The following is a 22,668-nucleotide window of genomic DNA, read 5'->3' as shown; positions in this document are numbered from 1 at the left end:
ACCGATGATTCCTGTAGACGAAATTGCAGCCCAAACAGTGATTTTTTCGGCATGCAAAGGTTTTTCATCATAAAAATTTGGTTTTTCAGAACCCCAAAAGCGCATGTTTTGTTTATTTACAGATGCATTCAAATAAAAGCGTGCCTTGTCTGAAAACCATATGCTGTCCACAAATTTCTGTCTCTGCCTTTCCATCCACATTGCAAAATCCAATCGACTTTTAATTTCTTCATTTCTTCTCTCCGCATCTGTCCAGTCTGGGACATTCAATCCGACACTATAGATAATGAGTGTTGTTGGTTTGTTAGTGCTTCTTATATATATATATATATATATATATATATATATATATATATATATATATATATATATATATATATATATACACACACAGAGATATATAGGGTTGTCCAAAAAGTTCGTGTACACATGTAATTTTATTCAAAATAACGGCGCAAATATAAGGAAAGTATTATGATATTTCAATATAGAGTTTAATAATGTATATGTATAAAAATCAGAGCAATGTATATTTTTGTATTTGAGTTATCATTATATACATTGCCTATACAGGCAGCACGGCCCAGTCTAGCGTCGTAGTCTTGGGTTTAAGGTTAGACGACACGTTCCTCAATTTTAGATAACTTTTTGAAGGAATTTGTTAATGGTTTACTACTATTTTGACAAGCTTTCTTGCCAAAAATTAGGGTACCTTACCAGGCATTTCTGCAAAATACTACAATATGCAATTTCCTATATAATCTTCTTGAAATATTTTCAATGAAAATACACTTGAATTGCTGATATAAAAATAAATACATCTACAGCACAGCGAAAAACACCATAGTAGAACTATATTTCCGCCGGGGTGGGGCTTTGAACCCACGACCTCTAAAACCTATACGCTTCTGGAAGTGAGCAGCCACGGTTCTAACCACTTGACCATTTAGACACATACACAAATCCAAGTAAATTGTGACTATTTTTAAAGTAATTATAAAATTAATATTTTTTATTGGAACTCTTTATTTAGAGGAGATACAGAAAAGATTCTCGAGGAATGTGTCGTCTGACCTTAACTGAGAGTTATATACCGCATTCAACGTTTGCTCAGAGGGTTCAATCGCATTATCCATCAAATTATTGCTTGTGCCACTCGTGGATAATGTAAACTTGAACTATATTGGTTTTTCCTGTTTCCTCCATCGTTTGTTCTGTTTATCCGTTGTTTACCTCAGTCGAGACAATTTTATAATTGCGCGCTGTTCCGTGTGGTCAGCTGACGCCGCTTTTTCAGGCGTTTTTAAAGACATGTTCTTGCCGTTACATCTTTTAAAAGTCCTCTGCTAGTCGAAAATAGCTTCAAATGACGTATGAAAATGACGGACACCATACAGACTACATATCATAATACACACACACACACACACACACACACACACACACACACACGCACGCACGCACGCACGCACGCACGCACGCACGCACATTTTTACACACAAATATTTTTGTGATAACAGAAGCTTCTATAGCATACGATAGCCGATAAAAATGTCGTATTTTTTAATAAAATGTACGACGTTAATTCAATATTCGTGAATATATATAACTTATTATAGGAGTGGTCTGGATATTGTTCTTGTGCCAATAAGACTAAAACTACAAGCATATTTTGGTTTGGAATTCAAGCTTTGTCTCTGGAAATGTGTTAAAATTACATTAACATTTTTTCGCGGCACTCTTTGGACATATTCTACAAAACCAATATCTGGTAATATTTTTACGAAAATAAACACTGAAAAGGACACAACTCCACCACAATTTTCTAGACCTGGTTTATTAGGTACTAGTAGTCGACGGAAACGAGAAACGAAGAGGAGCTGTCTCATAAAGCAAATACCTGGTCGGAATCACAAAGATCCTGCTTATGAGCTACAAGTTGCAGCAGATGATGACAAAAGTAGTTTAAAGTTGTTTTATGCAATTGGCACTCAACAAGGTGGAACAAATATTCAAGATTATACAGAAATCGGTGGGTTTTCAATTTTAGTAGCAACCAATAACTTAACTAATGGGATTCCTTTATACTGGACAGTGAAAGCTGTGAACAGCCAAGGCTATGATGCACGCGTGTATTGCATGATTCATACCTACGACAACACCTTACCAGATGGACGTGTTGATCCTTCTTATAAATTTAGCTCCCATCCGAATGTGTTATCAGGTACCATTAAAGTATTTGATGATTCCAAATTACAACGGTTTCATATGCACGCCTTAGGATTCTGCTCTGGGATGTATGGAAGCGAAGTCGTGTCTTGGAAAAATTTTACGTTAGGTTCAACATCTCGCAGAGTTGGAATTTCGGATGATTTAAGATATTTTAATGTTCCAAAAGATGGACGACTGACAAGTAAACCATTTGCAATTCATGTTACCACTACGCCGGTAGACTGTGCAACCCATTGCATTTATGCAGGTAAAAAATGTCTTTCATTTGATTACGCATATTACACAGAGTCTTGTGAGCTACAATATGCAATACAAGGACCAACCGAAAAATTGCGCATAAGTGGTACTTACATGAATTATGAAAGACTTGAAAGTGGACACATCTCTTTCGAGAGGTACGAGAACCTTCCCCTTGAACATGGTAAACTTTATTTTATTAATGCGCGGATTGGTAACGTACTTGGATATACTGGTTACCTTCCCTCACTTGGAACAATGGTTGATTTCACACCACCAATGACTGGACCACTAGGCACAGGTTTTCGGGAAACATTGAAGGCAGATGGTTGCAATGCATCAATAGCACAACGATGTGTTGAAGTTACATGGAAGGAAAATCATAGGTACATGTAAATTATGTAATTCTAAGCAATTGAATTTAAATAAAACATTATTATGAATATTTTAAAAGTTTCTTGATATTGGTTAATACTGATTTTAAGAAAATGATTAGAAAAATTTATTTATTTTATGTATTGTTGTTTTAATGATTAATGTACTGATTGCCTTAGACATATAATTGATGGAAAAGGATCATCAACGGTGTTTAATGGCCATATTCCTCTTGTTGATCAAATGTATACAAAATCCAGTCATTACATATCAGGTATAATAGTTGAATTTGATTCCGCATCAATGTAAACATTTGTGATTATTTATGACTCATGTACCTTCATTAAGTAAACATTGCACTTTCAGTGAATTTTGATGGTTTCCATGATGATGAGTCTGGTATCAATCAATTCACATGGGCGGTCGGTCGATCGATTTGTACAAATGACGTACTTAATTTTTCGGATCCACATGAGTTTGTTCATAGCGTCAAATACTGGACCTACCATGGATACGAGAAGAACCTAAATTTAAAAGTAAAAAGTATATTTTTGTTTTGAGTACTGTATTAGTACTGTACAGAACTTGTTTTGGTGATATACTTAAATGTTTTCTCTTGTAGGATGGAAAGTACTTTATGACGGTTCAGTGTCTGAATAATGTTGAATTTGGAGGTTCTTTAGTAACAACGGTTTGTCACAGTTTACCTATTACAGTGGACACAACTCCTCCATTTTTTGATGGCATTCAACAAACTTATTTTGACGAGCACTTCGACATTTTGGGAATTTATTATAAAGCTTATGACAATGAGTCTCTCCTTGCTAATATAGAATTTGGATTGGGAAAAACAAAGTATGACGTACTAATTAGGAAAAATTCTTACTATCCACCAATGAATGGAGAAGATAATCCGTTCATCGTAATAGAAGAACTTGGTTTAAAAGAAGGGATCCCGGCCTGGATACGAATACGAGTCGATAATGGAGGTAGATACAATTCGTTGTAAACTTTAATGACAATTTAGGAAATAGGATAAAAATTAAAGCTTCTATAAGACTTGTAGATTTAAGCACAGCATCTGTGTTGAATTGAAAGCATCAAATGGACGATTTTTGTTAAGTTGAAATGATTCGTTTACCAATATTGTAGATTTCTTATTGCACGCAAGTAGTTAATTCCGGAACCGAACTTTTTGTATAATATCATATTGATCTAGTTCAGCAATGTCAAAAAAATAACAATATTAAAATCCTTGAGAGGTGCTTCTCGCATTTTTAATGCTAAAACTTTATTTCTTACGTTTAATCGGGAATGTACATTATACAGTACGTGACTAATTTGTAGATTATTACAGCATTGAAAAGGACACAGTGTAATGAAAGAAAAATGTTTCAAATGATTCGTTTTATATTATAATAATAATAAATAGCATTATCCGTCTGATATGGATTTTCAATTGTGCAAAACTTAATTTGATATAATAAACAGTGTATACTTATTCGATTTTCCTTGAACGTGTAATCAATTTATTCCAAGTTCTTTTTATTGTTTTTTTTCTTCTTTTAGTTGGCTTGTATAAAGCGGGTAGTGGTCCAGAGCCTATCTTGATTGACAGATCACCGCCAATAGCTGGTAACGTTTTGGATGGTAATGTCATCCATCACGACATAATGTACCAATCCAGTGACAAAGAAATGTGTGCTCAATGGACAGGTTTCAACGACCCTGAGTCTGGCATTGACCAGTAAGTAATCGCCATTTTTTCCAATGATGTGATATAAACGGATATGAATGAATAACTATATGATAATTTTATCCATTACTTAAAACTGCTTGGTCTGAATTTTTGGCTATTACAATATCAAACATTTTTCCATACCAACATCAAAGAATTCCACTTTTTACAGCAGCAGAATCGATCTCTTTGTAAAGATTGAAATATTTGAAGTATACAAGTATATGTTGGCAAACTTTTTCCGAGTACCAAAGCGAGGGACCAAATCGAATGGTTAGGAAACGTTTAATAACATACTTAGCACATGTTTTACACAAAAAATAAAAATCTGTGATTCTATCTGTATTTTTACAATCTATTTATGTCAGTTATCATGTTCAAAATTATATTATTCACTTCAAAAGAAGATACAATTTTTTCACCGCTTAATCTAGTAATAATGATTGTTAAATCATCCGTCTCGCAAATTTACATGTATCTCAAACTGGTGACTCTTCAAGTGAGTACAGTTAAACCCGGTTGAAGCGAAGTTCTAGGGACCAATGGATTTATTTCGTTATATTCGTAATTCGTTATATCCGTATTAAAAATTCGTTATAATAATTATAGTGAATTCACTATATACATGTTTTCTTCCACCTGACTATAATTTTGCCAAACGATGCTTAAAATAAAGATACGTTGCTTTGATCTTTAATAATCAGATTGTAAATTGAATTGAACAATCTATATGAAAATAAATTCATTCAATCATAATTCAAACTATTATGTTAAATGGTAGTGCAAACTTTTTAATTTGTAAAGAAATTCGTTATAAAAGTGTTCAGTCTTGGGATTTAAAATCAGTTCGCTATATCCGTTAATTCGTTATATCCAAATTCGTTATAACCTTTAAATTCTCTGTATGTTTTACAGGTTATGTATTGTCGCACTTAGGAGCAGATTGTTTTATTTTCTGTCTAGTTACCAGCTGGTTATAGTTCTCCACAGTAATCTATACACGTTCATTGGGATATATTACATATCTTAAAATTCATTGGTGTTTAAAAGCATCATTTTAATTTTTATCTATTTCTTGCTTACTGTAATTCATTGCTTTAAATAGGTTTAATTCGTCAAATAGGCATCAACAGGGTTTTATTCTTTCAACCCATGATTCGGCGATAGTTGGTATATTACCAACTATTGCCGATTATGGCCAAATGTATGTGTTTACAATAGCATGGCAACTAATCCGTGAAACTTGGACAAATTGGTGTGTAGCAAGTATCAGCAAAAATATATCGTTCGGTTGTGAAACATGTACCCAAAATAACATGTGTATGATAATACATATCCCTCCCCAAAGTTTATGCGTCTCGAGTGTGTTAACAAAAGGGAACCGTTCTGTATCGTCCCAAATTGTCTGGGTTTTATTAAACTCCATTTTTTATCGATTTCAAACACAAATTTTTTTAGACCGATTTCTGAAACCGTTTTATACATTTAGTTTTAGCTCACCGGGCAGTTAGTAGTTGGTGAAAGTTTATGGAGCGGGTCTGTATCTAAGTTAATACTGGTCCTATCTTCTCCAAACTTGCATGGAAGGTGTATCTGGACATACTGATATACTTAACAAACTTGGATGATGAATTTGAGCCACCATTTTAAAATACTGGAGGAGGTGAAGGTTTTTGGAGCAGGTTAAGGTTTAAGGTGCAGGTAACCTTCGATGGACATATCTGATTTAAAATTGGCCCTACCTTCACCATAATAATATGAAACTTATGCACTTGTCAGGCTTTGATGTTGGATCTAAGCCATAAGATAAGTATGCTGGATGAGGTTAAAGTTTTTGAGCAGGTGTCCTTTGATGCCCATTTCTATATTATTATTGGTTCTATATTCACTAAACGTAAATGGATGGTACATCCTGTGATATTGAAACCCCCGACAAGCTAGGATGCGGAATTTGGGCCATATGTTATGGATGCTGATGGAGGTTAAGGATTTTGACCAGGTCACATATTTTGGTAAATAATGGCCCTTGATTTAAACTTGCATGACTGATTTGACTATGTGAATAAACTATAGAGCAAGGTTAAGATACGGAGAGAGAGAGAGAGAGAGAGAGAGAGAGAGAGAGAGAGAGAGAGAGAGAGAGAGTAGAGTATTGATTATTCAGATGCTTAGGCAGTTTAAAGATTTAGGAATAACTCAAATTGTGTTAGGGTCTTTTATCTATTTATATAAAAAAGTAAATCTTACTCATACCCAATCAGAACCGCACAGATATTATTGATGTGAATTATAGCGATAGCGTCAGATACAGAACTTGATCTTAATTATCTGGATGCTGATTTAAAAGTAATTCCAAAGGGCAACTACTTCAAATATTTTAAGAGCTTATGGAACACAGTTTCTGTATCAAATTTTATGGAATGTCGAGATAAGTTGGCGAATCGTTGGCCTTTTTGTCGAATATTAATACTCGACAGACGGATAAAGAGATTTATTCCATACGTGTGGTGTATATTACCCGTGTGATAAACCTTTGTTATTACAAACGGGTGATGCTTTATCAAATACTTCCGGTCTGAACAATATTCGACACAGCCCTTCGCTTCAACGCTTCAGTGACCTATTTTCGAAGATTTGCTAGTACTGTCAACATAACTTTATCTACTACAAATTGATATGAAATGGATTTTGTCAAAGACTTGAATAAAAATATGAAGGAAAACACATAACTGCGTATCATAGTCGTTGGAAACCGGGCTATTGGGGGGGGGGGGGTTAGCCCATTCCCCCTTTTTTGCAAAGTTATAGGCCTACATAACCGTTACCAAAATACCTTTTTTCTTGTTTGTCAAGATTTTTGATAAGTTTAGCCCCCTTCAAACCTTCAATTTGCTTTGTGTAGTTTATAAAACTGCAAATTACGTTAACTATCAAGGAGTTCATGATGACGACGCGATAAAAACAGAGCGTACTGATACTATATACAAGAACTTACCAAAATAATGTTTCATAAGACTTTAATTCCACCACCAGTAAGCATCCTTATTCACTTTTTAGCTCACCTGTGCTGAAAGCTCAATTGAGCTTTTCTGATCAAAATTTGTCTGTTGTCTGCCGGCGTTGTCGTTGGCGTTGGCGGCGTTGTCGTTGTTGTAAAGTTTTCACATTTTCATCTTCTTCTCAAGAATCACTGGCCAGATTTCAACTAAACTTGGCACAAAGCATCACTAGGTGAAGGGGATTCAAGTTTGTTCAAATGAAGGGCCACAGCCTCTTTCAATGGGAGATAATTTATAATTCTTGAAATTTGTTGGTATTTTTCAGAAATTTTCTTCTATAAACCTAATAGGCCAGAAAAGCTGTAAATTGTATGGAAGTATCCTCAGGTAGTGTAGATTTAAGTTTGTTCATATCATGGTCCCTGGGGGTAGAGTGGGGCCAAAATGGGAAAATGGGGGGATAATTTTTTCATAAGAATGTAAAGAGTAAATCTTTAAAATCTTCTTTTCAAAAATAATAGGCCAGAAAAGCTCAAATTGGAGTGGAAGCATCCTCGGGTGATGTAGATTTAAGTTGTTCAAATTATGGTTCCCAGGGGTAGGGTGGGGCCACAATTAGGGGATTGATTTTTGTTTAAGAAAATATAGAGAAAATCTTTAAAAATCTTCTTCTCAAAAATTATTAGGCCAGAAAAACTCAATTTTGAGTGAAAGCATCCTCAGATAGGGAAGATTCAAGTTTTATAAATCATGGTCCTCAGGGGTAGGGTGGGGCCACAATGGATAGGGGGTGAATTTTTACAAAGGATTACATAGAGAAATTCTTCTAAAAAACTATAATGCAAGAAAAGCTCACACTTTTGTGGAGGTATCTTCAAATAGTGTAGATTCAAGTTAGTTTAAACCATGGTCCCCATGGGTAGGGCGGGGCCACAATTTACATAGGTATATATAGAGATCTTTAAAAATATTCTTGGAAAGCTTTAGTCTAAAAAGCAGTAACTTGTGTGAAAAAACGGGTTGTGCATACAGATTAAACTTTGATCATACCATGATTCCATAGAGAAAAGTGGGGGGAGGAGGGGTATAGGAATAGAAATAAATCTTCTTACAGATCTATACAACAACAAAAGGGGCTGTTATTGGTATTTACCATAAAAATATGTGCCAGTGGATAAAAATCGGAAGATTTTTTTTTCAAAATTTGAGCAAAATCTACTTTAGATGTACTTAGTTGTCAAAAGATTTTGATACTGTAATGCTAATTTGATCAGAGTTTAGGTCATTGTTTCTCAGGTGAGCGATGTACTTCTGGGCCTTTTGTTTTAATCTCGAATCATTAGGCTGGTGTTTTTGTTAAAAAACATCAACAACTGTTCCTCGTTCGAGTCAATTCAAACTAACGAGCATTCGCAACTTTGTGTATTCCAACACACTTGATTATTCAAGTCTTCTGGTCAGTATTTCAATTTAATCAAATGAATAAGCTCTAAGAAAAAGTATTTAGAGATAAAAAATTATTTCAAGGTTAATTTCAGTGAAACTTTACATTAAAACAGATTTATCTCAGATATGACGTACTAAATTGTATTGCGCAAGGTCACAACAACCGCATAACACAACGTTGCATCATCGTTTTTAATCTTTGAAAAAAAAATTAATTCGGGTCACATAAAAACTGTCTCAAAAGCTTCATATTAATAATCAAATTGTATGAGATAAATAGAACATCTATAATAGTGTGATTTTATATTTTATATAACTCGTTGAAATGGTTATATTCGCTCGGAAAGCCTCGCGAAAATATAAACCATTTCAACTCGTTGGAAAAAGCAAACATAAAATCACACAATATAGATATTCTCTATATATCTTGCAGTCACGTGTCATCTATAAACCAATAAAAGTGTGACATTTTAGTCCGCGAAAAAAACAAAGTATTATATCATATTGTAAATATTGTTACATATCATACAATATTGTATCACATGATATTAAGTCATACTTTTTAAAATGATATACTTTTATATTGTATGAGACATTATCGTATTTAATCTTATGTTATTGTCATTGTTTCATGAAACATTATCATATTGTATAATATGATGCAATATTATATTAGAATATAAAAATACGGTATTTTACATTTGGCATGATACAAATATTGTACTATATGTAATGAGATAATATTTTACATTTGTCATGCCATACAAAACGATATTGTTATATAGATCATATTCTTCTATGATATTCATATAATTTTATTATGATGTCTAATAAAGGTGATATCTCGTCTTGATGGGCTTTATAATCTTTGATTACCTATGCTTGATTTACCAACACATTTTTCAGAACTAACTTACTTTACATGTTTATCTAGCGAAAGCCAAATGCCTCGACTTTGGGGGGCAAACCTGTTTAAGGAACTAAATTACGCGTTGCCCTTTTACGTAATGTTTGTTTTGAAAACAAATAAGTCACGCCATTCTCCAAGAAATATCTCTTGAATGATCGTTGCCTTATAAAAACATGTGCGGAACAAAACCATCGTTTTACAGCCTACATAAAATCAGATATAAAATTGGACTAAGCAGTTTTAGGACAATTACAGTACAGCTCACGAGTATCCCGACACCCACCGTGTAAAAAACACGGTGGAAAACGGTCTGTGTCGCACCGTGCACACGGTGTGACACCGTGTATGTGTATTGGAAAATTCAAGAAAAAGCACGGTGTCGCACCGTGGCCGCCTGTGTAACTCCGTGGCCACTGTGTTACTCCGTTGATATCGTTACCTGAGACGCTGATAAAAAAAGCGTATGTTTAGAAATAAAGAAATTATGGCTAAACAAGGGTTGAAACATATATATCCTTTTCACATAGAATGTCGACTTAAGTTTCACGGACCCAGAAAATTGTCGAGGCTGTCAACGTGAAGTTAATTTTTGTGATCTGAAAACTCGACGTAAATGGGTACATTTTAATTCATTTGTACTTAAATAAATTGAAATAAATTTACCAAAAATATTTAATAATCAATTAATATATAATCAAAATTCAAATCAATTTAATTCATCTTGTTTTTTGTTTTTTTCTTAACACACGTGATGTAACTGACGATCCTATTAAAATGTCGGGAGCTTAAACGTCTTATTTCTGTTATCTGTAAACACTTTCTGATTTATCAATTAATTTACAGCCTTACTTTAAACCAATCAAAAATGAGAAATGAAAACATTTCAGATCATGTTTTTCTAAAAACATGTGCTGTTGATGTGCTGTTGTAAATAACAACCCCATATTACCGGTGACTCGAATAATTTGGACTTCAGCTATTTATGTAGCAATTAATTAACAAAAAATCACTTTTATATTTTAGATCATAGATAAATACATGAACAAACTCTTGTTAAATTATATTCAAGCATTGTACATGTATTAAAAATATACCCACATTTCATAAAATATTTTTCAACTTTATTTCCGTATAGCTGGTAATGGCCTCGTGATTTCACATGAAAAAAATCACTCGTGCGATATACGGAAGCTGATCAGATACACAGCATTGTCTTTCATCTTGGGTTCTATACACAACAGGTGTTATTGTCTGTCTTGTTAGGTGTCATTGGAATTTACAACTAACTTTGTGTATATTTGGACGTCTGAACAGGTGTACTCGAGATGCCGTTATTCACACCTTTCCGCGAACACCTGTTTGGTAACTCATCACAACCCGTCGTGTGTATGGTCTGAATATATCTTACTTCTACTTTGTTAGTTCAATGATTTTTCCTAATCTCTAACAAAAAAAAAATTGTCTGTAGATATGTACACAAACAACTACACGTAAGACTATCGGCGCGTGGATCCGGGGAATAATTCAGCAACTCTATAAATGCGGGAATTTCAAAGTAGTAACTTACGATAACAAATTATTTACCGGGTGCACATACATGTATGTACGAAAAAAATCTGATTGATTAAAAAGATGAATGAGATAATACCGGTCACTTTTTGCAAGCATTTAGAACACACAACTTTATTGATGTGAAATAGCGTCGAAATTTTAACGAAAAATCTTATTACATCGTGAACTTAACAAACTTTTAGTCATTGTGTTGAAATCGTTATTAAAACCATGGATATAAAATAAATGAATTAAATTCATACAAATAGAACTCTGATTATTCTAAAATGATTGCACAAAAGTACAGAGAGAGAGAGAGAGAGAGAGAGAGAGAGAGAGAGAGAGAGAGATTTTACAACGTAATATTCCAACCCTCATACATGCAGTATAAGAATAAAGAAACTAAACATTTCAAACACTGAATACTTCATTGTTAAACATTTTTCTATTTTGCGGACTTAAAAAAACAATAGAACGGCATTTTTCCATATCATGGAAGGAGCACGTGGTCTATCTCGCGGGCTGATTTGATTGACAGGGATAGCACGTGGACCCTGACTGCATATATTCTATCGCAATTTTAGGAAAAGGGTTAAATATAATGGAAACTATAAATCTAACTTATTACACTGAATTACAAGTAAAATGTACTTAAATCAAACTCATACTGGTATTCTCTCTCTCTCTCTCTCTCTCTCTCTCTCTCTCTTATATGACGATCATTAAACAATCAAACAGTAATTATTGCAATACTGAGTAAACTGTAGTTTCTTGGAACACAAATAATTTCTAAACTCAAGTTGCTATAAAGATGAAATAAAAAATATCAAGTACCGATCCACGGTATCTTAGCGCTATGAATACCGTGCGGTACTTAGTCTACATGGACAAGTACATCACACATATGTATAAAAGAAAGAAAATTTGAAAATATATTAGATATAAAGCTGTATAATTATATTACTTAGAGAAAGTACATTTTTTTTCGACATCCCGTTAGATTTGTTATCGTTGAATAGAGTATAAGTGAGAAAAGATCACAGTTATGGTTCTATGCACTATTGAAACTGCCAAACTACAGTAACTACGATTACTACTACGTTTAAAAACGGACTGAAACAAAAACTTATGGAACCGTTTATTTGAATGTTAAAAAGGAAAAGAAAGTGTTAGTGTTTTAATTGATCAAACCTTTATGTGGGCGATATCGATTTTTAATATCAACAAAAATCAACCGTAACAATCACATACGTCTGAAAATTGCGTGCCTAAAAATTTTATTTATTTCTATTTCTTTGTCTTTTTCTTTTATTCTCTTACGTACATCAATAAATATTTTATTCTTTATAAGTTTTATTCCAAAATCCACCTTTTTTCACAGGTAAATACCGCGTGTTACACCGTGTTATTGTCCGTGTTGCATCGCGTTGCACCGTGTCGCACCGTGTTTTTTCTCGTTCCGTGGCCGTAACAGAGAACAATAGATCAAAGGTACCGACACTTCCACGCTCAGCGTGGACTTTCAAACACGGTGGTCGGTGTTTTTGTCGGGATACTCGTGAGCTGTACTGTATGTCTTTAAAAAAATACGAGTACATATAAAGTTATAAAATTGAACCTTGAACTGTTTGTTTACATCTCAAATCATTTTTACCAAAAGATCGATTTATATTTTCAAATATTTCAGTTTTCGATGGGGAATTGGTACCAAACCTGGATTAGACAATGTGATGACGTTTCGTAATTTTCCACACACTACGATACATTCATGTGCTGAGATTACTCTTAAACACAATACAAAGTATTACTCGACTTTGATTGTCTTTAACGCAGCTCTTAATTCTAAGGATTCAAACAGTTCTTCAAATGGAGGTGAGCTTTACATCATTTACCTTGCTTATTACAAGTTTATTAAGTACCTTTTTCTGTTTTTCTTTTTTCTTTTCGGTATAAAAACGCAAATTTTGCTACGGTTTCTCTCTCAATCAGTTTGGGTGTATATCTTGTATTTTTCCTGGGAAGAAATACTGTGCTACAACACTATAGAATAAATAATATATCTTATTAGTTCAACAACTATTCCCATTGAGATATTTAAATATTTCTTATTATCGTTTTAGTCCTCGTAGATACAACACCCCCGACCAGAGGATATGCAGTAGATGGCTCAGACTTGAAAGAGAATACTTTATTTTCATCTGAAACAGCAACTAAAAGTGTTTCGTGGGGAAATTTTTCAGACATAGAATCTGGAATTGAAAAATATCTTGTTTCAGTCTATGTTAACGACAAGAAGGTTAAACAATTTGTTCCCATAGAAAATACAAGTTTTGTTGATCATTCTATAAGTTTGGATCATAATGATAAAGTAAACTTTGAAGTAGAAAGCTTCAACAAAGCGGGTCTTTCAGTGGCTGTTAGTACTGACGGTTTCAGTATAGATCACACACCTCCAAATTTAATAGTGATTCTAGACAACTTACATGGAGCGAGGTATCAGACAAATGACAGCCTCCTTAATTTGCGTTGGGAATTTCAGGACAATGAATCAGGAATAAAGGAATATCGATATACCGTTTTTGAGTTAATGCATGGTATCAAAAAGAAAGTTTGGCCAAAGACAACCACGTATCTTAAAATATCACCAAAGAGCATGTCACAACGTATAGACATTGATCTTATTGAACGCCTGATACCTGGCGCTACATATTCAGTTAAAGTAACAGCCATCAACAATGCGCATCTTTCAAAAGTTCACGAATCAAATGGTGTAACTATTGACCCAACACCTCCTATAATGATTGAGGTAAAATCGAATATTTTTAGATTAACTGGTTTGTACTTTTTTCTATTTTCATTTACAAAGTAAAACTATGATTATGATTGCAAATATTATTGAATTAAAGGAGCATACAAATACATGTTGTTTGCAACCCTGTTTTCTAACATTTTATTTTACTTTTAAAGGTCCACATAGGAGTTTTAGATGAAGATGAGGAAATTGAAAATGGATTTGTTCAGTATGCAAATACACAATCTTTGAAAGTAAGTTGGGTGGGTGAGGACCCAGAGAGTAATGTTATGAAGTTTTTTATCGGTATTGGAACAAGTCAAGGGGATGTTAGTCTGACCAATGGCTATATTGATATGAATAAAAAGACGTCTGCTGATATTAAAGTCGAAATGTTGGCATTTGTTGATTCGGGTGCTATTTACTATGTAGCCGTCAAAGCTAAAAATGGAGCAGGTATTTTTTCAAACCCAAAATTTTCAAAGCCAATTAAAATTTCAAAAGAAAATAAAATTGGAGTGGTTTACGATGGATGTGAACCAGATAAGGACGACGACAGTTCAAATGATAAGTTTAGTATTGCAATGCATTTCAAGGGATTTGAAAGTGAAGCCTGTAATTTAGTTAAGTATGAATGGGCAATCGGGTCGCAACCATACTTTTCTGACATAAATCAATATACAGAATATGGACTTGTTCACAATGAAACTCATGGAAAAGCACGAACCCACGTTGAATTGCATGAAAACCAAAAATACTACATAACAGTAAAGGCAAATACAGGACATAAATGTCATGAAGAATATATCGTATCGACTTCTGACGGAATAACCACGGATTTTAGTCCTCCAAAGATATCAGATATTCTACCATGGGACAATATAGGACATTTCTTTGATTCTGATTCCCAGTGTTTGTTTCAAGCATATACTGATTCCTTTGAGTATAGATGGAGTGTTAATGATTTTTCTACATTAAGGAATGTTACTTTCTCAGTCGGAACACAGCCGTTTGGAAGTGATATTCTTCCTTTGCGACTCTCTTTGAACTCGCAACTTGAGCCAGGTGCCTTTTCCCCAAAAGCAGGAAAGTCATATTTCGTGACGGTTAATGCAATGGATCATGTTGAGTTTGTTGCAACAGAAACATCTTTGCCTATCGTTGCAGATATTTCTCCGCCATCTATTCAGATGTTTAGTTGCACGAGTATCGTATCAGCAAAGCATTCTGTTGTAAAATGTTCATGGATATTCAAAGAAGAAGAAAGTAAGCTTAAGCAAAGTAAAATTAGTATTGGTTCATGGGAACTCTTGGATGACATCATCAGAAACACAATATTACCTTCCAATATAAATACATGGATAATTGATGTAAAAAACTCTTCCAAACTTGAGAATCTGTCTAAAATGTATGCTACCTTAACTGTTACAAATATCATGAACCAGTCTTTAACGGAAACGTTCCAAATCAAAATAGACTCATCAGTACCAAAAATTGAAAACGTTGTATTTGTGACATGGACAAATCCTTATAGAGAACGCATTCAGCAGATTTGTCAACAGCCATGGACTTACGTGGATGTCAAAATAGCGGTCTTGGAGGACGAAGAATCTGGTATATTTCGGTATGTACCATGTATTCAGTCCTTTTTCTACTGTAGATTTCTAATTAAGCGCAAAGAATTAATATCCTCATTAAATCGCGAGAAAAAACCCTCGCGGATTATAAAATCTCGCTTTTATTTTTCAGACAGTTAATATATTTTTACAAAAAGTTGATGCTCGCAATTTTATATTCTCGCAGTTTGATACACAATAGGCTGAGCGGATTTGCGGAATTACGTTCTAACGTAAAATAAGTTTACAGTATAAGTTTCATGATGTTTTAAAATTCTTAATTTTATTATCGGGGTTTTATGTTTCTTTGAATCTAATAACAAAAGATAATTATGTACAAAGAATGTACATTGTAATTTTTTGTAATACTATATTAATAATACCAAGGCATAGTTAGCTATTATTGTAACAACTTAAGCACGTTGTTCTAAAAAGAGTACATGTACAAGGTTAAACGAGTAAACTGTTGTAAACTGATTGCGTATATTGCATTATTTTCTAGATATCATGTTGAATAGTTCAACATTTTTAAACGCATTGTAATTTACATTTTATAATACATATGATTGGGTTTACAAACGAGTAAGGGGGTTTGTGAGAAAAAAAGTTATATAAACTAATTGCATATAATGTATAATTATGTTAAGGTGATAAGGGACACAATATTGTGACTTGTTTCGATTAAATTCCTATTTATATAAACAACGAAATATACTTCTTTTAAAAGTATGTTATCTAAGAGCGTAGCGCAATAGGTTAGAAAGCCGGTTACAAATTTGTTTGTCATGAATTCGAATCCCGCTGGGGCCTTTAGCATTTTTACCGTTCTAAAAAAATGTAAACGCATATTTTGGGAAAATATTGAAAAAAGCGTAAAAATTCTAAACCGGTGACATTATTTTGATTACTCATGTGTAATGTACTTTTATCTACATTATTATCACCAGATGTCCCATACCACCTTAAATACTTTACATTTTAATTGACACAATTTAGTTTACATATCATTACTTGGATGATATTATTGCACTGGCTAGCATGAATGGCGGGACCTTTAAAAAAAATCTAATGACATGAATGAATAGTATTGTGGCATATCTCTGCCCCTTGTGTGCAAGTTATTTTTCTATTAATTATGTCGACATGCAAGATACATATTTTAGTATACGAGATAGTTATGTCAACATGCAACTTATCTATGTTAACATGCAACTTTTTTATGTCGACATGCCACTTCTTTATGTCGACATGCAACTTATTTATGCTAACATGCAAGATAAATATATTGACATGCAACATATTTATGTCGACATGCGACTTAGTTATGTTGATAAAAAACTTATAAGTTGCATGTCAACATATTTATCTCGCATGTAAACATAATTAAGTTGCATGTCAACATAATTATATCGCATGTCAACATAAGTAAGTTGCATGTTGACATTAATAAGTTACATGTCGACATAAATAAGTTGCATGTTGACATAAATAAGTTGCATGTCAGCATATTTATCTTGCATTTTATCATAAATAAGTTGCATGTCGACATAAATAGGAAGCATCTAGCATCTTGGATGTCACAGGTGGGTGGTATTTGAGATTTTTTGAGATTTGTATAATTCTTATCTTGCATGTCAACATAATTATGTTGCATGTTGACATAATTATCTTGCATGTCAACATTTATATTGCATGTCGACATATTTGATAGAAAAATAACTTGCACACAAGGGGCAGAGATATGCCACCATAGAATATAAAAAACCGTGTGTGTCAAAATATCTGGTCAAATCTGGTCGGAGAAAAAAAATATTAAGCGAAAAACCCATAGCATCATCTAGGTGATACTAATCCCATTTAATAACCGTAATAGCGTTAACAACATTAGGTAACCAAATCATGCACGAAACATTCCTTATCATGCAAAAAGCGACCTGTACCGTTATAAAGCATATAGCTCCGTTTATAAATTATATGTATCAATAATTTTATCTTGCTTTAAAATATATTTCCGAATAGTCATCTTTTTAGTTTAGTTTAGTTACGTGTTTCTATTTTAATCGGGTGAACGTTAAGTTCAATGGCCTCTTGTTTCAGAAACTAATAACAGCGCGTTATACAAGTTAAACATTTTGTTATTCTATAAAATATGTTTGAAACAACGCATTATTAATATTTCAAGAGCGGAAATATGTCTTGGAAGTGAGCCAGGGTTGCGTGATATCGAAGACTTTCAAGAGCTGACGGACACATATGTTACTATTAATAACATTGTTGTATCTGCCGGAACCAAGATTTTTGCCACAGTTAGAGCCTACAACAAAGTTGGACTCCATAATGTTGTGACATCAGACCCAATAATAGTTAGTCCAGATCCCGTCATTGAGGTATGGGATGGTAACGACGTCAAGGATTCAGATTACCAAAATGATTTTCATGTTATTCAAGGCAAGTAAGAGTACCAAACCACGATAGTATTATATGTGAAATTCTCTATTTACTCCGCTGTAAATTTAGATAAGTAAACAACCTTACGCGTGAGGCGGAGGTTAAAAATAAATTAAATATATGGTTAAATAAGTTGATGTTTTGATCATTATTGTGGTAAAATTGATGTTCATTCCAAAGTATTCGTTTGATTATTTCTAGGCTCCTTTCGCTACTCTGACAATTGCCCTGTCATAAGATCGGAATGGTCCGTTGAGGACCTAACTGGAGAAACAGTATTGGATTTTACAAATATACCAGGGCAAGGTTTTTTCTTTTACAATGACGAGCTGGATTTAAAAAATGATGTGCGTTATTTTGTGAAAGTCAAACTCGTAGATGCTTTGAATCGCACAAAAGTTGGTGTCTCAGACGGTATTACAGTTAAAATGCAATTGCCAACTAAAGGATCTGTCAGAGATGGACTCGATAGCAATGATATTGACTATCAAGAATCCACAGCAGTCATTTCAGCAAATTGGGATGCGTTTGGCGATGAACTATCGAATGACCCTACTCAGGAGATTCATCATTATGAAGTTTCTGTAGGAGATGACACAAAAGACCACACAACAAGAACTAACATCCATCATTTTACAAATGTCGGTTTGAACAAAAATTTCACATTTACAGGTCTAAATTTGACACCAAAAGCTGTTTTATATTACGTAACCGTAAGAGGATACAGTATTACAGGAGCTTTTGAGGAAAGTTACTCAAATGGTTTGCGTGTAGGATATCGTTTAGACATTATTCCAGGAACCGTAGAAGTAAATGAATTTCAGAGCAGTAAAAGTGAAATATCTGTTTCATGGACAAAATTTAAATCAGATATTGGGATAAGAGAATATATCCTAACTATATCTACTGACGATATTCCGCAAAGTAATACCACGTTCTCATGCACAAATATTCAGCATTATACTACTTTATTTGATGTTGTACATTACGTAACGGTTGGACTTGATACATATGTAACTCTTAAAAATTTAACCCTCAATCACGGTGTGTCTTACTACATTACTGTGATTGCAAGTGATGAAGCTGGACGATGCTTTTCTTCCGAAAGCAAGTCTACTGTCATTGACATGTCACCACCAGTAGACAGAAAAGTTAGATTTATTATAAATGGAAGAGATATTAATAAATTGAAACAGTTCTATGTGACCGATTTAAATGAAATCGAAATACAGTTGTTTGGATTGGAAGACCCTGAAAGTGAAATCAATATTATTTCTTTTCGTTTATATGAATACTTAAACTGTCCAACTTTTAATAAAGATGTATTAGCTGTTCATGAAGAAATTGAGGCGTTTAAAGATCCCAAAGTTAAAATGAAAGATCTGGGACTACAACCGCATCGTTACTATTTCATTGCTGTCACGGCAAGTAACAACGCTGGCCTTAAAACCCAATTCAATAGCTCAGTAATGTTACTGGACACTAGTGCACCATATGCTGGATCTGCAAAAATCGGGATTGATTGGGTTCAGGAAACATTGTATCAATCGTCTACATCAACAATTGAAGTCTTAACGGCAATTGCAATGACAGAAAAAGCATACTATTGTGATAACACTAGAACTGTATTTCCCTCTGGGGATGATTCTGCTTGGTCTATTTTATCAGGAAACTTCTCGCCAGAAAGTGTGTATAAAGATAACGAAAATTACATTCTTTATATTGGATATAACATCCCTCTAACCGGAGTGATAAAAAGTGGAATCGCGCGCTCAATGGAAGAGTTACATGAGGGTTCATTTGTTTTAGTGTTATCAGCAGCTAAAGGAAACAATATTTCCACATCAGTTATTATTTCAACTTCCAAAGAAAACCCATTTTTCCCGAAAACCTTTACTAGACCTACACCTTATTCAACATACTCTGACTTCGTCAACTTCAATATGTCTCAATTAGAAAACGTGCATAAAACTTTTTCGGACACGTTGAACACTACATCTCCTCTAACATTAACAGAATTAATAACTCCTCCAGTACCTATTGTTGTTAATCATACTGAAACGACATACGATGGAGATATGGCTCTTGGATTTGGATTTCAAATATTAGGAGATCAGCAGCAAGGGAGCGTTGATTGGGATTGTCTCTTTTGGGCAAAGGGTGTGTATGGGGAAGTTCATAAATGGGTTCAGATAAAAAAGAACCCTTATGTTTCACAACTTCAATATAGTATAAAAATTGCAAAGAAAACCTTTAATAGTAAAAGTATCTTGGATTTGAAATTTTCAATTGACGGAGTAGAAAAGGCCAATATAAATGGATTGATTATCGATGAACAGAATTTAACAATCTTTGTCCATACGTGGAATTTCAATGAATTTCAGGAACCGCTAAAAGATCCTTTAAACCCTTTTCGATCAAAGGCAACATTTTCAAATCTCAAAATTCCTTCAAAGAAAGCAATGGATTGCATATACGGATCTGGTTTTTACGACGGAGAAAGCGGAATTGCAGAAATATGGACAGGTGTATCAGACAATATTAATACTCCTGGTAATATCCGGGAATTTGAATTAAACCAGATAATGTGTACACCATGTAGTTTAAATTGTAATTTCAGTTGTGATGACAACTGTTCTTTTTCTGATAACAAGTTTGAAGAATTTAAAATAATCAAAATTAAAATAGACGGTCTAAATTTGACGCCAACCATTCTTTCGAACGAAAGATTAAATGCTAATGTACATACTGAAATACAAAATATGACACAGTATTATGTTAATGTCCAAATGGTAAATTTAGCTGGTCAGCCAGTAACTAGTATAACCAACCCTGTTGTTATTGATTTAACGCCGCCCGTTTGTGAATACGTCGAATGTGTAGATCCTGTGTTTACTGGAATGGACACACCTACCCAAACATTAGGTTCTAACAAAACAGTGGGTGCCTACTGGTCATGTGATGACAATATAAGTGGAATTAAGAGAATATTTATCAAAGTTGGTACTGGAAAGGAAGATATAGGCAATAGAGAAGATGAAAACAAATTTGCACAAAAATATATCGGATCTGTTTCAAAAGTTCGAATAGACCTAGACGACAACATCTATTTTGACGACAGAACAACTTATTTTGTTAATATTTTGATGTATAACGGAGCCGGTCTTTCAGCCGTGTACAGTTGTAACGTTACTACAATTCTGTCACCGCCTAATGTATCATCTATAGATTTAGAAATAATGCATTCAGCGGAGTATAAAAATGAAACAAGTCTTGTGTTCATGGACTCACAGACCAGATTTGGACTTAAATGGAATAACAAGCAAAACGATACAGTGTTTTATAGTAAGTTTAACTTTAACTTATCATTTATATTTGATTGTACGTGTCAAAAATGGTATTGCAACTATCATATACATGTATATTTAAACTTTTCAGAGTGGCAGATGGGCACTTACGAAGGAAGTGCCGATATCATTCCACCAACTATCATTGGATTAACTAGAAAAGGAATGGCACAGGTATTAGATGGTGAATTGTGGCTTGATAGTAACAACACAGAAGAATCTTTCATTGCAGTAGTTCCGAATACTTGGAACATTTTACCAACAGAGATGAACAAAACACATGACGATTTTCGGTTTCTAATGGAACCCGGACGATGTGTTTATCTCTCTTTGATTGCTGTTGGATATTCCAATTTAGAGGCGAATGTCTCATCTCGACATATATGTTTCAAAAGTAAGTAATCTATGGGGACCCTGAAGTTAGTAGAACTATTCATTCTATTTATAATTCTCTTTTTTCAACAGGAAAGGATAAAGAGTTGGTTATCCATAATGAACAAAACAGATCAATCATAATTGGATGGAGTGCTGATGCTAAGTTTGAAGTAGTACGTCAAATAAACGGAAACGAAGTTGTAGCTATTCAATTAAGAGGTGAATATCATTATCACTATCATCATATTGAATGAACAATGCATCGACTACTTCATGGTTACATGATTACAAATATAACTGTTTGAAATATGAATGAAGATAAATTTCTCATATTTTTCTTCAAAGGTTACGTGATCGATGCCATCTTAGGGATATTATCCGACCATGATCTTACTAACGAGTATGGAACAGCTGCATCTATTGATTATCAACCGTATATTATAAATCCTTTAACTTCAAGGTGGTCATCAACTCGAGAAATTCGGAATAGGTAATTAAAGCTTAAATTCTTGTTAAATTCGCTGTCAACGAGCGAAAAAGAAAGAGAAAATATTCCGGATTTACGAAGTAACCTGAATTATAAGTTTGTAAAATTATGCTTGA

The 22,668-nt window shown here is 33.8% G+C and overlaps 1 protein-coding gene across 1 annotated transcript in view; it reads left to right on the top strand.

Annotated features, from left to right (window-relative positions):
- The window catches only part of LOC128176809 (uncharacterized), a 64,337-nt gene that overhangs the window by 37,582 nt on the left and 4,087 nt on the right, over window positions 1-22,668 (top strand). The window contains exons 33-45 of the mRNA XM_052843357.1: window positions 1,620-2,855; window positions 3,024-3,118; window positions 3,211-3,380; window positions 3,467-3,833; window positions 4,414-4,591; window positions 13,176-13,360; window positions 13,609-14,294; window positions 14,456-15,903; window positions 18,078-18,343; window positions 18,545-21,688; window positions 21,782-22,084; window positions 22,156-22,284; window positions 22,411-22,555. Coding sequence (XP_052699317.1) covers window positions 1,620-2,855; window positions 3,024-3,118; window positions 3,211-3,380; window positions 3,467-3,833; window positions 4,414-4,591; window positions 13,176-13,360; window positions 13,609-14,294; window positions 14,456-15,903; window positions 18,078-18,343; window positions 18,545-21,688; window positions 21,782-22,084; window positions 22,156-22,284; window positions 22,411-22,555 — 8,352 coding nt within the window. The remainder of the gene's footprint in view (window positions 1-1,619; window positions 2,856-3,023; window positions 3,119-3,210; window positions 3,381-3,466; window positions 3,834-4,413; window positions 4,592-13,175; window positions 13,361-13,608; window positions 14,295-14,455; window positions 15,904-18,077; window positions 18,344-18,544; window positions 21,689-21,781; window positions 22,085-22,155; window positions 22,285-22,410; window positions 22,556-22,668) is intronic.

The sequence above is a fragment of the Crassostrea angulata genome, chromosome 3 (assembly GCF_025612915.1).
Source record: "Crassostrea angulata isolate pt1a10 chromosome 3, ASM2561291v2, whole genome shotgun sequence".
NCBI lineage: Eukaryota > Metazoa > Mollusca > Bivalvia > Ostreida > Ostreidae > Magallana > Magallana angulata.
This window is presented reverse-complemented; position numbering and strand designations above follow the sequence as displayed.